This window comes from Ostrea edulis, chromosome 4 (genome assembly GCF_947568905.1).
Source record: "Ostrea edulis chromosome 4, xbOstEdul1.1, whole genome shotgun sequence".
NCBI classification, from domain to species: Eukaryota; Metazoa; Mollusca; class Bivalvia; order Ostreida; family Ostreidae; genus Ostrea; species Ostrea edulis.
Genome location: NC_079167.1, coordinates 48,571,557 through 48,590,514, shown reverse-complemented (window position 1 = coordinate 48,590,514; position 18,958 = coordinate 48,571,557). Strand labels below are relative to the sequence as shown.

At 34.7% G+C, this 18,958-nt stretch overlaps 1 protein-coding gene across 2 annotated transcripts in view; it reads left to right on the top strand.

Moving 5' to 3' along the window:
* The window catches only part of LOC125668651 (protein C12orf4 homolog), a 68,604-nt gene that overhangs the window by 2,280 nt on the left and 47,366 nt on the right, over positions 1-18,958 (top strand). For both annotated transcript variants that reach the window (XM_048902975.2, XM_048902974.2), the window contains exons 3-5: positions 705-850; positions 4,079-4,260; positions 16,740-16,839. In XM_048902975.2, coding sequence (XP_048758932.1) covers positions 705-850; positions 4,079-4,260; positions 16,740-16,839 — 428 coding nt within the window. The remainder of the gene's footprint in view (positions 1-704; positions 851-4,078; positions 4,261-16,739; positions 16,840-18,958) is intronic.

Sequence of the window (18,958 nt, the reverse complement as noted above, 5' to 3'; positions counted from 1 at the left end):
AAACTTCTGAAATACCTTTATTAGTGTTTTACCGTATTTCCACCTGTTAGCTTGTTTGATTTGTATTGATTATATGTCAGTGTGTCCTTTAGGGGACCACGCCTGTACAGGAGCCTCTCTTTGAAACAGGGCTTGAAGCTAACTTTTTATATCACCAGTCCAGCCGGACTGATGGGGTATAATTTCAACCAGTCCGCAGAAAAATTTACCAGTCCAACAGTTTTCCAGAAATAATTAAACATATTTCTTTAATGTTATTAAAATGAAATTTAACTAAATATGCTTCAGACAATATTGTAACACTTAAATGTGAGATTTATATTTACGAACCAGATTCGTCTAATATTTACAGATCGAAGAATGCCAAATGTGTGTATAAAATTTCATAAGTATATTTTCCAAAATGATGCTTTGATGCTTTAGAAAATTAACCAGTCCCATCGGACTGACTAAAACAAATGTATGTCAGTCCGCCAGACTTTTAACCAGTCACAGACTGACGGGCATGTGTTAATTTCGAGCCCTGTTTGAAAGTGTAGCTTACTGTATTGCTTTTGTTTAGCTTTTGCTGAAAGAATTATAAGAACTGATTATGTATATACAGATGCTGTTGTTTAAATACAAGATGAAATGACCTGTTGCAGTGCACAATTTGTTTACTTGAAACTGAATGATTTTCAAGTTACTGATTTTTTACATTGTAGATTTAAAGACAAAGCTTGAGGAATTTGTCACAGACCAAACCATCAACATGTATGATGAAAATTCTGTGAAAGGCCTGCAGAGGCTGAAAAATGGGGATATTAATATAGATGATGTTGTTAGCAAATGGCATAAAGCCTTCACTGAGGTAAATATAGTGGTGGTCTTCTGACCAACAAAGAGGATGTTGACACACTTTTTTGTGTTTTACAAAACAGGATGTTTGCTGTTTAAATTGTACATCTTTGCATTGCATGAATTGTGCAAATCACCATGTGTCACATACCAAATTTTAATTGATCTTTAAAGGTACATACAATCCAATTTTTATGATAGATTTTGATAAAGATACTACGGCATTCTATGAATAAAATGAAACAAAAAAAACTCTATTAAATATGCATACAAAAAACTATGGTTGTAGCAATATAAATAAAGATATACTCAAAAGACAGCCTGTCTTTTTACACACTTTCTTTCTGAAACGAGCGGCGTGTTAACCACGTGACTATCTTATTAGCATACCATGTTCTGTTTTCCCAGCAATTCTTTATTCTATATTTTACACATGATTTAGCATAATGAATTTAGTCTGATATAATGTCCTATTCCTAATTATGTCAATGAACTCTGTCAATACTTACTGATGCTAAATTGTTTTCTTTCTGACAATGTGTGAAGTAAAGCACACAATGCATGTATTATAGAAATAAGACCTATTGAAGATGTGTGAGAGTTAAATTAAGAATGGCCTAAAAATTCCAGCCAATTCCTTTCATCTGAGATGACTTAAATAGTTTACATTGCACAAGTAATTTTATATTGCCATTATAGATACATTAACTATGTTAGTTTGGAAACAGAAATAGAATTAAATTATTATAATGTAGGTACCTTTAAGAATTGTCGAATGCCACACATGGTATATTTATGTGAAAATAGTGTGTTATTATTTCATGAACTCGAACACTTACTGCAATTCACTTGCTGTATATTACACAAGTCTATACGGACCGACTTATAGGCGAGTATATACGGTATACTTCCATGATCTTGTGGGATTTAGTTTTCGCAAACCCTCAATTTGTTCTTGGCTGTGTGTATAAACAAAATTATTTACAACAACATATTCTTCACAGCAACTTACCCATACACTGCCACGAGTGACTAAAATCAAATTAAAGTTTTACCCATTTAGATTTCCAAAACTTGTCAATAGAGGGCAGTGTTTACTTTCACTTGTGAAGGTAAGATATATTTTTTCTGGTCAGAAGCCAAGATGCTGTCTAGTTCTGTTTTATATATGATTGGTTTTTAAGGTGACTGTAGTTTATTTTTGTGGTTTGAACACATGTGCCAAGCATGCCAACAAAAGCTTTCTTTAAATGGGTAAAACTTCAAGTTGACCTTAGTCACCTGTAGGAGTGTATGGATAAGCTAATTTTAGTAGCCTGTGACAGTGAAAGTATATTTTAGTATAGTATTTATAAAGTACATTTTAGTTTATTTAGAAGTGTACAGGAATGGTTTTAGAGGAAATTTCGACAATGAAAAAATTGAAAATGATTTAAAGTACAGGAAAAACAACACCTTACAGATTTAATGATGCTCATGTAACTAAGTTAAGGCTTCCCCAAAAAAATTGCAGTGTTGTACATAAATGTACCTCAGTCTACTTCACATCATATGAAGTCACAATAAAAAAATATGTCACGATGTACGGGTCTATAGTCATATCGTGGGGAAAATATTTTGTCTTTATTTACCATGGCTATCAAGTAATAAGCTGTATACGTGTAAAATTCCTGTTAAATGATTATACATATTATTTTTCTTTGGTATTGTATCAGTCTCAAATTCTCGATATATAACATGTGCGAAGGTAATATTCATATTATATCGTGACCATGAAATCGCCCCTTATCTGCATGCATGGTGTGTTTTACAATGGAAATAAGCTCATCATATGTTAACAGTGCAAAAGTTGAAGGGCATCTGCTATAGCCAGTAAAACAATTTTTTGGATATATATTTTAGATATATATATACATTTGAAAAGTGCTGGGAGCAACCTCTGATTTGCATATTATCGGTGTGGTATGTTGGTATGGTATATTGGTATAAAGGAATTTGCTGATGGCTGTCAATATGTTGTTAATTTATAGCATGTTTAGTTTGAGTATGCACTTTTCATGTTAAGAATTTCTAAAAATAATGTGTTACGTGATCAGAAGCTGATGTCATGGGGAAATTACCATGTGATAAATGTATGGTAGCTTGTTTACAGTCAACATATAAGAAGTAATGTTTCGGTGTTTAAATGAAACAATTATTATTATAATGTGAATTTGAGGTGTAATTTCATACCAAATAATTGTGCATTTTGCTATGGAAGCCCTTTATCTAATTGGGTGTTTCTTTATTATTTTAGAGTTGCACTTTTATCTACAAAATACCCCCCCCCCTACCCCCCCCCCCCCCCAATAAATCCATGTGTAACTTAGACTGTAGCACAGATTACATTTGATAAATAGGATTTTTAGTTCCTTATAATACTGTGATCTCACAATGGAAATGATTAACAAAATGTGCCATGAAAGGTGAAGATAACGAACAGTGATCAATCTCACAACTCCTATAAGCAATACAAAATAGATAGTTAGGCAAACACGGACCCCTGGACACACCAGAGGTGGGATCAGGTGCCTAGGAGGAGTAAGCATCCCCTGTTGACCAGTCACATCCACAGTGAGCCCTATATCCTGATCAGGTAAACGGAGATATCCATAGTCAAAATCAGTGTGCCAAGAACGGTTTAATAATCGGTATGAAACACGTCAAACAGCATTTGACCCAATGATAGGTTGTATTGGCAAACTAGATCATTATAACGACCATAGAATTTGCGAAATGCTGACTTTAATCGAGACTGTTGAAACCCCTGTACCATCAACTTGTTTGTCAGTTGCTTGCCTCGATTTAAAAACTGACCATGCGCAGAACAATCTCTTGCGTATAGCTTCAGTTGAGAGATACTAACACCATATGCAGGTGATAATGGGATATTGCTACATAAATATGGAAAGTTAACGATAGAGGAGCTGAAATCATCCCGTTTGTCATACAGTTGAGTTGTCAGTTTGCCGTTAATGTCTACTTTCAATAAAATATCTAAGTATGAAGCAGAAGTGGACGACTCTGTGGTGTCTTTTATTTTGAGCATCTATTTTTTCTAAAACGCTGTGTTGCAGTGTAAACAAAGAGATACATAAGAAATTATGTAGTTTATGCAAGCCAATCTTTAAAAATAGTTCAGAAAAATTTCATTCATCTTTATGATACCATATTTTCCTCCCAATTTCTTTTTTTCTGTCAGGAGGTCAAAGGTTATGCCAAACCAGAGGCTGTAACAGAGGAACAAGTGTTTTCAGAGGTGTACCATAGTTTGATCCACTCCCCAGCCCTAGATACACTGCTCAATTTGGAGCACACATATGCCCTCACCATTGAAGACCTTATACAACAGAGAGATAAAGACTTAGATTACCTTGATGAGAGGTAGGTAGTGGTTATCCTGGTATGTCAAGGAAGTAAGAAGACAAAAAGAGAGCTTTTCCCATAGGGGTGCATGGATATGTTTTATACTCTGTAGGCCCAGTGATTCTTGGTATGTTGATGAGTCTGTACCTTGTACTACTTTAAATGTTACCAGTTGACTTTTTGCCCCTTTTATAGTTGACTGTAATCTTTCTGTTAAGTCTGCCCATCCGTCTGTCAATATGGTATAGTTTGTTTTGGCTGTATTATTTCTCATCAATCCCATCTCTCTCATACGTCATCCATGGCTTTATATTGCCTCTTTTCGTAATGTTTGCATGTAAGAGTTATCGTTCGTGTGGGACGGTATATATGAACTTCCGGTAAAGAGTATACAAAGCACCCAAATACAAACATTTATATCCCTTATTAATACATTACAGCCTAGCCAATATATCCTAACTCTGCCGTTGAATACATCTACATCACAGATTTCCAAACATTGCAAATCCAAATATTTCCTCGAGTAAGTCATTTAAAAGTAGCAACAAACTCAAAGTTGCAAAACATGTGCGGGACTTAAACACACCAGACATTAAAGATATAAAGAATTTGTATTCAGGTTGGCCCAGGAAATCGAATGCATTTCCTGAATCAGATCCACCCCTTATGATAACCTTTGATTTGCGGCGCAGGATTATTTTGGGTACAGTTGAGGTCTAAATATCGGAGGTCAGAATTGTACAATAATGTAATATATATTCTACAAAACTGAAATAAGAAATAAAGTAAGCTGTAAACTTATAATTTTAAAAAATCATAACATATTCTCCCACTAGTAATCTTATTAAGGCAGACTTCTCCACTAGCCCCCCCCCCCCCCCCCCCCCTCCCAAACATTGTACGCATTATGAAAAAGTAATATAACAAACGAATAGTCATCGTTTCTATAAAGAATACAAAAGTAAGTGTTTAGCAAACACACCAGAGGTGCAAACACTGAAGATCTTGTTTGTGAATACAGCAGTAATATTTAGTTAGTAGGGATGACAATGCCCTGGGGTGAAAATTTGGTAACTGATTAGTCATATTTCAAAATTCTTTTGACCGATTACATGTAATTAACCAGTTAATCGTAAAACTTATAATTCTCAATTATTGTATTATTTCATTTCATTTTAGCTTCAGTTTTTTTTAATTCACTAAATAACAATATGACGAGTGCTTCGATAGGTAAAGACATGAACAAAAACTGCATGAAAGCAGGAATATTTGTAGAAATTCAAAATGTTCAATTTTTGCAAAGCCACGCCAAAACGGTGCATCATATAATTATTTTTATTACAAATTTTGGCTACAAGTTTATGTTAAAGAAATAAATAATTCTATTGTCTTCAAAGTCTTCCGTTCTACACAGCTGACATTTCATCTCTTTCTCGTTTAAGTATTACTATGCGTGAAACATTGAGAAGTAACTCAGAAATTTTATTTGAAATATGATTTAGTCTGACTTCCATGATTTTAGGCGTCCCCCCTTCCATTTTTATTTTCATCCTCAAACTTTATACAATGTATAATAATATATCTTTCTCTGACCAGAAATATACATGTATGTTACTTGTCCTCATTGCCATGCATTATAATGGTACGAATCATTGAACTGATTATAAAATCCATCTGGAAATTATGCTGGCAGCGTTGATTTTATCAGTGTGATACTAGTACTGCCTGCCGGGTAGGCCAGTTATTGCAAGCATTATAGAGCCTGACTGGGAACTTTCAAAAAGGTTTTACCTACAAAATGGAATATAAATATCGGTACGAAATTTTACTTTGAAGATTATTAAATCTGATCAGTCATTTAAAATGTTAATATTTAAACATCACCTAGACTTTTGAATATTACGACCCCCCCCCCCCCCCCTCTTTTTTAAACACTTGTAATACAGGCATGACAGTATTTCTTTACTACAAATAACACGGCCAATCAGTTACAAATTTTCTAATCAATTAGTTTTTTTTTCAACTGAGTAATCGGTTAGCCGGCGAATCGTTGTTATCCATAGTATTTAATACATGCATATTTATAAACCAACCAAACTTTGGATACATACCGTCCCGCACGAACGACAACTCGTACAAGCAAGAAATACGAAAATCCGGAATAGGAGGTATGCAGTCACCTTGATCCAAGATTTTAGCTCTATGTTCAAGGTCAGATCGGCCTTTGTGTAATATTGATTTGAAATTCTTGTACAGCTCGGGTATTCTGTTTTTCTGTGATACAATATCTCTCATACTTCATACAAAAATTTACCTGAAGTAGATGAGTCACAAAGTCACACTAGACAGTTTAGTAGAGAGGCTGTTTCTTCTACATTCATCCATTTTCTTGAATAAATCACTGCCATTGGATTGATGATATGCAGTGATATAATCATGAATCAACATGGAGATGGTAGTAAAAGTCCCAGTCCTCCTTTCTCTGTCAGGGAAAAGCTCCCTTGAATCAGCCAAGTTGAAATTTCAAGGAGCAAGGATATCTGTTTTACCAACATAGTGATGTACAGTGTGTTGAATCTTGTGTGTTGTAAACAAGTGAAAAAGTGGTATACAATTTTCAAAAATTACAAAAAGTAATGTATGCTTATTATTAACTTTTTTAAACACTTTGAAAAAATAAAGATGTTGGTATGGAAAGAGAAGTGGTGTCGAGATCAACATCCAACGATGGGAAAATAAATGTTTCAAGTGTATCAAGTTTTGTATTTATGAGAAGATACAAGTATCTTCATCATCGATTGTAAAAAATTTCTCCGTGACTGTACTGTTTTGTAAGAGTAAAAATAGCCAATTTTCTGACTTTGAAGTATTCTCTATAGATAACACAGCACCAATAATTTTTTTTCAGATTGTACTTTGATACATAATATCGGAACTATGATTTCGTCTACGATTCCGTCATGGCTTTAGTATTTAGTATGTCTAATGAGATCTTGTTTCTCGTGTTAACTTGGGCAACTTTTCACTACTAAACAAGACATTTAGCATTGTGTTTAAAAGTGGAAGGGTGGGGACAAATGGAGAGAAAAATTCCCTTCCTATTTGTCTGAAAATTGTTGGTTAGCAAGAAAAGCAGTTCTGTCCAAACCTCATAATCAATTGTAGAAAAGGGGGAGGGCAGACCCCCAACCCCAACCCCCACCCGTTATTACGTGCCCAGAGATTGATGCATAAAATGTTCCATTACATGTATGACTTGAGAAAATCTAACAAACTGAATGAATATCCACATATATTAGAGGAAATAAACATTAAGTGCTGTGAATTTTTCATGTTGTCTTCTGATGCCAAACATCAGAAATTAATAACTCATGTTTTTGATCGCTTGCTCCATTTTGAGAAATAATCTTCAGATCAGGCAGATATTTTTGTATCAAAAATGAATCATAGTTAGCTGTCACTAATTTGTATACAAGAGTTGCCCAAGTGATACTTAAGAAGATGGGTGACTTTATTGAGCCGAGAACTCACAGAAGGACAAATATCAAAGTTAGAATTGAAACTCTCCAGAAAAAGAAAAATTTGCATTCTAGTTAAAACAATCAATCCATTGTTTCCAAAAATGCTTTTTCGAAGTGCCCATTTCAAAGGAACATTGAAAAAATCCGATTCAAAATCACTTGTACACGAAAAACGCACAAAAATAACAGTAAATTCGACTTTTCCAAGCAGATTTTCATTTGAGTGGGCCAAATTTCCATTGTGAACTGAAGAAAATATGTTAGTACATGTTCAGGTATGTAAAAGTATGGAGACTTGACCCACTCTATAAAAAAAACTTCTTGTGTCTTTTTGGACAGGTCCAGATTTGCTTATCTGTGGTTCGAATACCAATTTTTCCTACATATTTTTTTTTTCTTATGAATTTCTAGACTTCCCATAATTATTTGTCTCTGGCATTTTATGCAAAGTTTTACTCATAGCATGGTCTTAATGACAATCACAAGTAATTGATTCCAACATGCTGCTATTGATTAAATGCAAGTTGTTTACAAGTATGGGGCCTCCTGTGAAGTATGGATGTTGTTTATGTGAACGACAACTTAAAAGTAAATTTAAAGAGAACAGTTAATGCTTAAGAAGTTACTTGAAGAGATCATGACAAAGGCCAAATATGCAACCAGTGTAGACTGTCTAAAAGGCACAGTGAATTACAGTTCAGTACAAAACCAAAAGCTTCCCGTGGGGATCCGGGTTAGAATAGATCCTCATTAAGTGCCGAGCATAGGCGTAAATTTTGCAGCCCTTCACGGGCAATGGTGACGTCTCCATATGAGTGAAATATTCTCAAGAGGGACGTCAAACAACATTCAATCAAAAACAAAAGCAAAGCAAGTGTTTGTTTCTGTCCCATTTGTATTTGCTGGGAAATCTAACAGCAAATGTGCGTTCTGTAACTGTAAAACCGGCCTCAGAGTTGTACCAATAGAGGCAAAAACTAATGCCATTATTATATTTGGTATATTAGTACCAGTAGGTTGTAAACGTTACGCGGGTATGTTAAGGCAGGTCATGCTTCATTTATGCACATACACTGCATAATTTTTAAAATCTGTCCTACACAGAGAGAGGGAGCTATTAACTTTTAAAAACTATTTTGGTTATTTACATAAGAACATTTTGTATCATAACAACATGACAAACATGCGCTTCCTTATGACGTCATTGCATGACTGTTATAAATAGATCACAGATGTACCTTAATAGAAAATGGAAAAGTAGCACACTATACCCCAGGATTTAAATGACGGTAAAACACCCATAGTTTATCGGAATTACTGATAGAATCCCACCACTTTCAGTAAGAAATAATTATTAAACATTTAAACACGAAACCATCTAGCCCATGTTTTACATTTTGCACTGATGCTATGCAGTTTCTTTAAAAGTTTTCTTAACAGACGATTCTATCAGTAATTGCCATGTACATTAGTTTGTGACCTTTCACACGGTGTATAGAAAGTCTCTAAAAGTATGCAAAGTAGTGTGTTACTTTTGCAGTTTTATTTCAGTGTGTGACAGAGGAAAAACAGATTGACATGCTAAATGGAATGTTTTCCCCGTTACACAAAATTGTCAATGAATGAAATCAACATACCTTCTTAATATCAATAAATTCTCAGCGTTTCACATATATATCCCATATATCCCATATATCCCATGCCATATATTTCAAATACTCCACATTTTGTCGATATTTCCACTGCACACTTTAACAATTGTTTACATATGTCAACGTCACTCGATGTATAGTTATGACGTCATCAGTTTACTTTCATATTGATCAGACAGAAATTACACAACAGCAGTATAACATTCCATATCTCTTTGGATCTTAGTAGCTGCATGGTTTATTTTATGCATAAATAAAACTTACATAAAAATAAAATTGAAATTTTATATATACTTAGTGATATACTTATTTCAATTATGATGTCACATTCTTTTGTAGATTTTATCCCAGTAAAGATTTTCATAACCTAGCTGCCTTAATGTACCTGCATATTCAAAACATTTGTTGGAAAAAATCTTAACCTATATCAAAGCATTAATACTGCACCATACAGAAAACACTATTCCACATTTGATTTACACCATAACACATCTAAGGTTTCTAATTCACATCAGTTAATATGTCAATGGAAATGCAGAGCACGTACTGTTGGATGTTGTGAGCATATATGCAGTGTCATTTTGTACCTTAGGTACTCCAGGCATCAATGTAATTATATGTGTGCTAAAAACTGCTTAATGTCTGATGCACATGATGCTGCCTGTGAAACAAATTCTGATGATGATTTTGATTAAATATTCTTCATTGAAGTATGATCTACATATTTGTTTTTAATTCTAAATATTTTGGACAGCGTTTTAGTACGGTACAGTATCTATTGTAAATACGGGTACCATCAATGCGGATTTTAAACTCCCGATTTGCGACCAGTGCCCAATCATGAATAGGCTTATTGTTTGCCAAGTTCACCCATCTTCTTTTAGAAACTTCTTTTTCTGAAGAGTTCTAAAATTTCTATAGTTTCAATATCTCGTATTAAGAAATAAAGTTTAGTTTTGAAAGTACATAAGGGTATGAATTGCGATGCTTTATGCCAGCATACTTTTTCAACTCTGAAGTGAAAAGAAAAGTATGCTGGCATGACAGTCTTTATAAGGGATCAAAATTTGTCATTGGAATATATGACATATATATATATATGTAAGACTCTAAAGTGCGATGGTCGCTCCAAAGTGCGATGGTCACACCAAAGTGCTATGGTCTGCTCCAAAGTGCGATGGTTTGTTAACGTTGCAGACGCCAAAGTGCGATGGTCACACCAGTCTGATGGTACGGGGTTCAGTAATGTTTGTGACGTCACGTCACTGTGACGTCATTCTTAACATCTTTCAAAATAATACCGTAGAAATGCAATGTCAATTGTTTTTTTGTGCATGGATTTTGCACTGATATTTTGGTGAAACAACACACGGTTGGTACAGTCTGTACCAAAACACTGTGTTGATTACAAACCATCGGACTTAGGTGTGTCACTCCATCGCACTTTGGAGCATTAGTGTGTGCCGTCGGACTTTGTTGTGTCACACCATTGCACTATGGCACATTCGTCTCACACCATCGCTCTTTGGCGTGTCATACCATCACACTTTGGAGCATGAGTGTGGACCGTCGCACTTTGGCGTGTCACACCATTGGGGTTTGGTGCAGACCATCGCACTTTGGCATGACCATCGCACTTTGAACTAGCCATCACACTTTGGAGTCCTACATATATATATATATATATATATATATATATACTAGCGGAAAAAAGAATATATAAAATCTAAACAGTCGATAATAAAGGTGATGTTTTTGAACAATATCGGATAATACCTGACTCAGATGCACGGACTTTTTCATGGTTAGCGAACACATGTTGTTTATTGAAGTGTTCGTACGCATGAGTTTTACTGGCCAATACTGTTTGGAGTAAGAAGTGTAAAAGGTTTGTTTGGACACTATTCATTAAGGAAACCACTTTAGTTTTGACAAAATTTACCTTTCTATCATGCCACGACTCAGCGAAAATCAACGTAATTGTGCTGTTGGAATGCTTCAAGCTGGAATGGCACAAAATATCGTAGCAAGACACTTTGGAGTTCATCGGAATACCATCCAGTCATTATGGAGACGTTTCCAACAATCTGGTAAAACTCGGGATCGACCACGGTCTGGGCGTCCTTCTGTGACTTCGCGTCGACAGGACAACCACATTAGACTTGTGCACCTGAGAAATCGTTTCCAGACAGCAAGTTTGACTGCTCGTAGCATTCCTGGACTTCGACCAATCAGTCCAAGAACTGTGTGTAATCGTCTGCTCGTGCAGACGATTACGCACCAAGACGTCCAGCGGTGTGCCCAATACTGCTTCAATGTCATCGTATCGCTAGACTAGCGTGGTGCAGATGACATCTGCGATTCAGAATACAGGACTGGGCCAATATTATGTTCACTGATGAATCCAGATTTCATTTGGATAGCAGTGACGGCCGTTGTAGAGTGTATCGTCGCGTTGGGAAGCGGTACCAGGACGCTTGTGTTGTGTAACGTTGACAATTCGGTGGAGGTAGCGTTATGGTGTGGGGTGGAATAACAGCACGTGGAAGGACCCCTCTACAAATTGTCAATGGAAATCTTATCGGCGTACGCTATCGAGACAAAATTATTCAGCGCCATGTGATAACCTTCATACAGAGACAGCAAAATCAAATCACTCTGCAGCAAGACAACGCAAGGCCACATGTTGCACGTGTAGTCAGGGACTTTTTTGTTCAACAGAATGTCGATGTCTTGCCTTGAGCAGCTGTTTCCCCTGATTTATCGCCAATCTAGCACATCTGGGATGAAATGGAACGACGTCTACGCCGTTTACCAAATCAGCCAGTGACATTGGCTGAATTAGGCCAGGCTTTAACAAACATCTGGAACAACATCCCTCAAGCATTTCTGAACACTTTAGTGGCATCAATGAGGCGCCGTTGTCAAGCATGCGTGAATGCAAATGGTGGTCGCACACGTTATTAACTTTGTTAATTCAAACTTTATAAAGACATCAAATCTATAGAACCACCAATTAAAACATTTTTACATCTTTTTGACCATGTGGTAAAACCCAATGCCTTGTATGGCTGCGAGATATGGGGAACACTTTCAGCACGCATGCTGGAAAAAGACAGAGATTTATATGATATCTTTAAAAATTGGGAGGTAGAAAACCTGAATATTAAGTTTTGTAAACATCTACTGGGTGCCGGTAAAAGAAGTACTAATATTGCAATAATCTCTGAATTGGGTAGATATCCTATGTTCTGCTGTATTATTAATCCAAAGTATTTTACTATATTGGCATAGACTTGAGAATTGCCCAGAATCATCCTTGTTATACAGTGCTTACACAGAGGATATTAATCTGAATTCATATAATATAAATTGTTGGTACAAAAACATTAGTTATTTTAGGAAAAAAATGGGCATTTTGGTACCCAATTGTAAAAATCTCAAATTCTCATTTTTCAAAAAACAAATGAAGAATCAGCTATATGGAAACAATTTTTACTTTACTGGTCAAAAAGATGTGAAGAGGGTCAGAAATCAGGAAAACTCACAACATATTTTTCATATAAAGAAAACTTTACCATGGAAAGTTATATATTTTTAGAATCCCTAGAATTAAGAAAAACTCTATGTAGATTTCGAATTAGTGCACATGACTTTCGAATTGAAAGAGGAAGGTATGAATTTATAAAAACCAATTCTTTAGAAAGAAACAAAAGAATATGTGAATTATGTAACCTTAATTGTGTAGACTTCACTGATTGTCCATTCTATGTTGAAGAGAGAAATATGTTTTTTAATGATATATACAAGCTCAACAAAGATTTTATAAATTGGTTGATGATTAATGAAGACAAACCAGTAATTGTCAAATTGAGTGAATATTTAGTTAAAACTTTCAGAAAAAGAAGTGATGCTTTAAAACTGCAAAAATCATTATAGTTTATTATTCATATCTTGGTATAATATTGATATTGTCCATTTACTTGTGTATACACCTGATTAGCAATTCATATATGTATGTACTCGTTTCCCCAACATGCTGCATCCACATGTAGTTTGCAGTCCGTGTAACCTGTACTTAATGTTGTAAACTTTCTTTCTTTTTTGAAATTTCCTTCCTTATAAGCTGTATTGCTGTTATGCCCTCTGGGCCCAAAATTGGAATAAACTTATCTTATCTTATCTTATCTGGGAGGTGATTAAATGAAACTGAAAAATCCTTTTCTCAAGAACCACTGCACCAGATATCTCAATCTTTACAAGAAAACTTCTTTGTATATTCTAAAGAAGTAGGTAGAGTTTATAAAGTCATCTGGCCCAAAATATTGATGATTTCACTTGGAGCTCAAATCCTGGCATTCAATTAAGGAATAGATTAGCAAACCCAAAATTTGCTCAGTTTGATCAGCAAAATGATTTGTTTCATATGACGAGAGCTTGAAGTTGGCATAAAATTGCAAAAATGCCATTTTCAATGAAAATATCCACAAATTCAGGTGGTTTTCCTTTCAGAAAACATACAGCGCATGCATCGAGCAAATTCATATTGAAGCATGTTTTTCATCTCAAAATAATACACAATATATATCATTTTCATTTTGCTCGACAAATGCGCATATCTTTTTCTGAGCATGATTTGTATGACATTTGACAGTTTTCAGGCTTATTTTGAGAAAAAGGCGGCAAATGTCTTATTCATGATGTCATAATGCTATCCATTTAGGACTATCATTCTGATTTTGTTGACATAGTATACCTTGTATTTATTTTACTTTCTTAAAACGCTGATTAAGGTTAATTCCAGACACATTTCAGGCGCGTAGCCAGAAAGAAAATGAAGTGTACGCAAAGTATGGCAAGGGGTCCGGGACCACCTTGAGGTCCCAGTGGGTCCAGGACAAAATCCTATTGGAGGTGATGCCCTTTAAAGCATCTGTGTTTTACCAATGAAATTACAAAATATATCCTCATTCGTCTAATACACGTGCATGTGTATATTTTGTGCATTTAAGTTATATTCGATATGATGTTAATGATTTGAAATTCAAAAAAGGTTTTAGATTTGATTGAATGGACATTATCATGCTGATTGAATTAAAAACCGGGAATATTTATTTTTGAGGTGCAATATTTAAACAGCAAAGATCTCTCTCTCTCTTTCTCTCTCTCTCTCTCTTTCTCTTTCTCTCTCTCGCAAATGATGTGTACGCAGTTGCGGACTTGCGTATAGGCAGCTACGCGCCTGTTATAGAGAGAAAATTTTTGGGCCTTTTTATGTATACAACCGTACCTTGTTCTTTAAGATCAAACGTAACCCCAGATCAATAATGGAGCCACAGGAGGGGTGCAAAGTTCTACATAAGGATATCTTATTCTCCAGAACCACTTTGCCAATTCTAATCAAACTTGGCACTAAGTATCCTTTGGTAAAAGGAATTCAAGCTTATTCAAATGAAGGATCACACTGCTTTCCAGGGGGAGATAATAGCAAATTTTTCAAATGAATATAGAAACATGCTAATTTCACAAAATCCCATATCTAACACCCTATGTCCTTCCCTCAAGTTAAACAATGAGAAGGTGATAGCCATTTGATTTTTATGCCCTGTATCAAATATCGGGAGCACATTGTTTTTGTCTTGTCTGTTTGTCTGTCCAAAACTTTAACCTTGCTCATAACTTTTATATTGGAGAGTAATATAGGGCTATCATTTCATATGTGCATTTCTTGTGTCAAGACCTTTCTTTTGGCACCACAGTTTTTGACCTTGTGACCTTGGATTTTAAGAAAAGTTGACATCTCTCCTGAACTATTTATGTTAGAGCTTCATATTTTGTATATAGATGCCTTATGACAATTTAAATCCTTTCATTTGATACCATAATCTTTGACCTTGTGACCTTGTTCTTGGAATTTGACCCATATTTCAAAATTTTTTAACCAAAACTTTAACCTTGCTCATAACTTTTGAATTGTGAGTGATAGGGTTCTCATATTTCAATGCATTCGTTGTGACAAGACCTTTCTTTTGGACTTTTGTAGCATGTTTTTTGACCTTGTGATAATAACCTTGGAGCATTTTATTGTTGCCACTGGGGGATACAAGATAAGTTTATGAAACACTGATTTCACAAACACATCTTGTTTAAAATTTTATGTTTCATGAATATGTAACATGCCAATGGGATGTTGTTTCAAGTTTGTTCAAATCATAACCCCAGTCCAGATAAGGATCACAACAGAAATGAAAGGTTTTGGAATACATTGTATATATATTATATGAATCTTTTTTTTTAATGGACTGGTTGTTAATCAGTTTGTTGCTCCTTGGAATTATGTGAGGTTCACAAAGGATTCTTTTCATGTTAAATTATATTATGTAAGTGTGATTTTTAAGCAAAATGTCCTAAATTGTGAAACGAGGAGCAAGCAATTTATATTTGTTGTAACAAGTTTGTTTAACCATGACTCCTATCGATTATGAAAAGGATACAAATCTTGGCTAAATATTACAGCTTATGTGGGTTATGAATTTTTTATACAATGCTTCATCACTCAATAAAACAACGAAGAAAGCATGACTGTAATTTCAAAAACTTCATGGAGAAATGAAGTGGGGTGGTAACACGATCAGATACTGTGAGAAGAACAGGTTATTTTAGTATATGACACTAGCCATTACACCAGGATAGTAGAAGCAGTGGCCCACAAACAAAGTTCCTTAGTTATTCAAAGAACAAAGTATTTGATTAGCCAATATGGCCGAGAAAATTGACCACTTTTTCAACTATGGTATTTTATATCTTTTGTACGAGGACCAAAGCTAGAATCAGCATGTTTGGAAATGATGTAATATTTCATTGTGACATCACAAAACCACGCTAAACAATGGGCATGTGGCAAAATCCATTCATTTTATATCAGTTGACATGGATTAGATGAAATATTTTCACATTCACTAACCACTTTCAGATTCTGAATAGTGCTAAAATTAGAACAAGGAAGATGCATTCCAGAGAGAAGTAGTCCCACATGCTTAGTGCAGATGAACTCCAAATGAAAAATTTTTTGACTAAGAAATCATACAAATTTTTCATCCAATCATCATCGTTGTTAAGTCATCACTTTAAAAGTTATCAAATGTTAATATGATCCTACAAGAATCTTGGTTAGCATTGTATGCACCATAGATACCTCTTTACAATTAAAACTTATCTCACTGTGAACTTCTACCTGGCTAAGTATGTGATTATAATTAAGTATTTTTGATAGCTGTGTTTTACTACATTTTCAGTTGTAAAGTTTCAATCGCTTCTTTAACAGACAAAATGAAGAGATGGAGAATGCTATGAATAATGATAGGACCAAATACACAGATGCTCAGATAAATCAACTGGCTCAGAGACACATAGATAACTCTCAGGTTTGTTGTATAAAATGTTATCAGAAATCATCATCCAATGAATCAGCACAATTCCCCTAACAAACAAGACATGGACATGTACTTTATGGTTTCGTGACATTATATATAAGAGATATATTTCATTAGGGTATGAACATGTGACACTTCATGCTGGCATACTTTAATTTATTTTACGGTTATATCACCAATTTGTTAGCACTTTAAGAGAAGTATGCCATCATGAAGTGTAGCGGTTCATCCCCTCATGTATTTTCAAAAGTGAAATTTATATTAATGCCCTTGTAATCAGAGATTCGGGGGCATATTGCTTTTGGTCTGTCTGTCTCCCCAAAAACTTTAACCTTGACCATAACTTTTGAAGGCTTAGAGTTAAGGCTTTCATATTTTCACATATGTATTCCTTGTGACAAGACCTTCCTTTGGTACTTAACTTTTCAACCTCATGACCTTCACCTTGGAGTTTGACCTACTTTTGAAAATTGTTGACCTTGACCATATCTTTTAAATGCTTAGTGCTAGGGCTTTCATATTTATCATATACAGTCTTTGTGATACAACCTTTCTTTTGGTACCTAAAATTTTTATCTCATGACTTTCACCTTGGAGTTTGACCTATTTAAGTGAGCTTTTCTGATCACTTTTTGTCCGTTGTCCTTCATTCCATAAACTTTTAACATTTTTGACTTTTTCTTCAGAACAACAGGGCTGATTTTAGCCAAACTTACCAAAAAGCATGCTTTTGTAAAGGGCGAGATCAAAAGTTCAATATCTGACAAAAAACTAAATTCACATAGTTTTCTTCAAGACCCCCTTCGACCCCCTTTAAAACTAAATATGGTGAATGTTGAAACTAATCGATTAACAAGTAAAAACATATACATACATTATCAATTTATCGTTTCATACTGAACAAAAATACTTGCATGTTGCTAAATGTACACCAGGTGCCAATACACAAAGCATGTTAATTATCTTGAAACTGTATCTCTAGTGTAATATTTTTGTTAAAATAGTTTTTTGCGTGTGATTCAATCTTTTGAAAGTTAGATTTTGTGTACATCAACGCGCCCTCCCCTCCTTCTTTAAAAAAAGCCAGCATTGTCGTGAATGGTAGTGGTATTGTAAAATTTAATTGATAAATGCATGGAACTGATCAACCCTTGCCGCTTTCCTTCTTAAGCTTTGGATTTTTTTTTACTTGTCAAAATTTTCAGGCAATATCATGAAGTTAATTTCTCTTCCACCCCCTTTTTAAATGATGCTACGTGCCTGATTGTAAAACATGCTTTCATTGTGCTTTTAATTCTAGGTGTCTGTTGATTTTAAAACGGATTACTTCTTAAATCCTCGGTATTAATTGCATAATTTGAACAGAAATAAACGTCAAACACACCTAGAAAATCTCCTCCCCCTTCCCCAACTCTACAAATTTGACAAAGTGCATATTTTAAAAAGTTTTCTCCATAAAATCAAAGAAATTAAACCTTGTTTTTGTCATAGATATATTCCAACCTGTTAAATCTTAGCATAATAAAGAATTTGGTAACATAAACCTTACTATACACTATTTGTTAGTACTATTTATGTGAGGATTAGGACTGCAATTGTAAGTGTGCCTCCAACTTTTGGTGTAAGGGGAGTAACTGCAAAAATGTAGGCCATTATCTAAGCCATGGTGTTTCAAGGAGTTTGATTACAGCCAAATTCTGTCCAATTAAGATTCCATTTATCCATTGGGAGTAATGATTTAAGCCATGGTTTTTCAAACAACTCTGATGGACATGCAAAAATCATTTTGGTAATGGCCAAATTGCACCTATCCAGTTAAAGATTAATTAATAAGTATAATGTAAGAGGGCTGTAAAAATAATTTGTCACTCCTTAGTAATGGGGCATTTCTTTGTAAAACCCAAATTTGTTTAGTAATTATATCATGTGAAAGAAATCTAAATATATGTAATAAAACATGCTTTGAAATGTAGTTTTTTGAATAATTGAAGATATATATTGTCAAGTCAATTATTGTACCAAGGTTAACATTATTTTGTCCCATGCACACTCCTTTGTTTATGATTATGATTAATGAATGATTAACGGGTGTGTCATGTGCTGTGGTGGT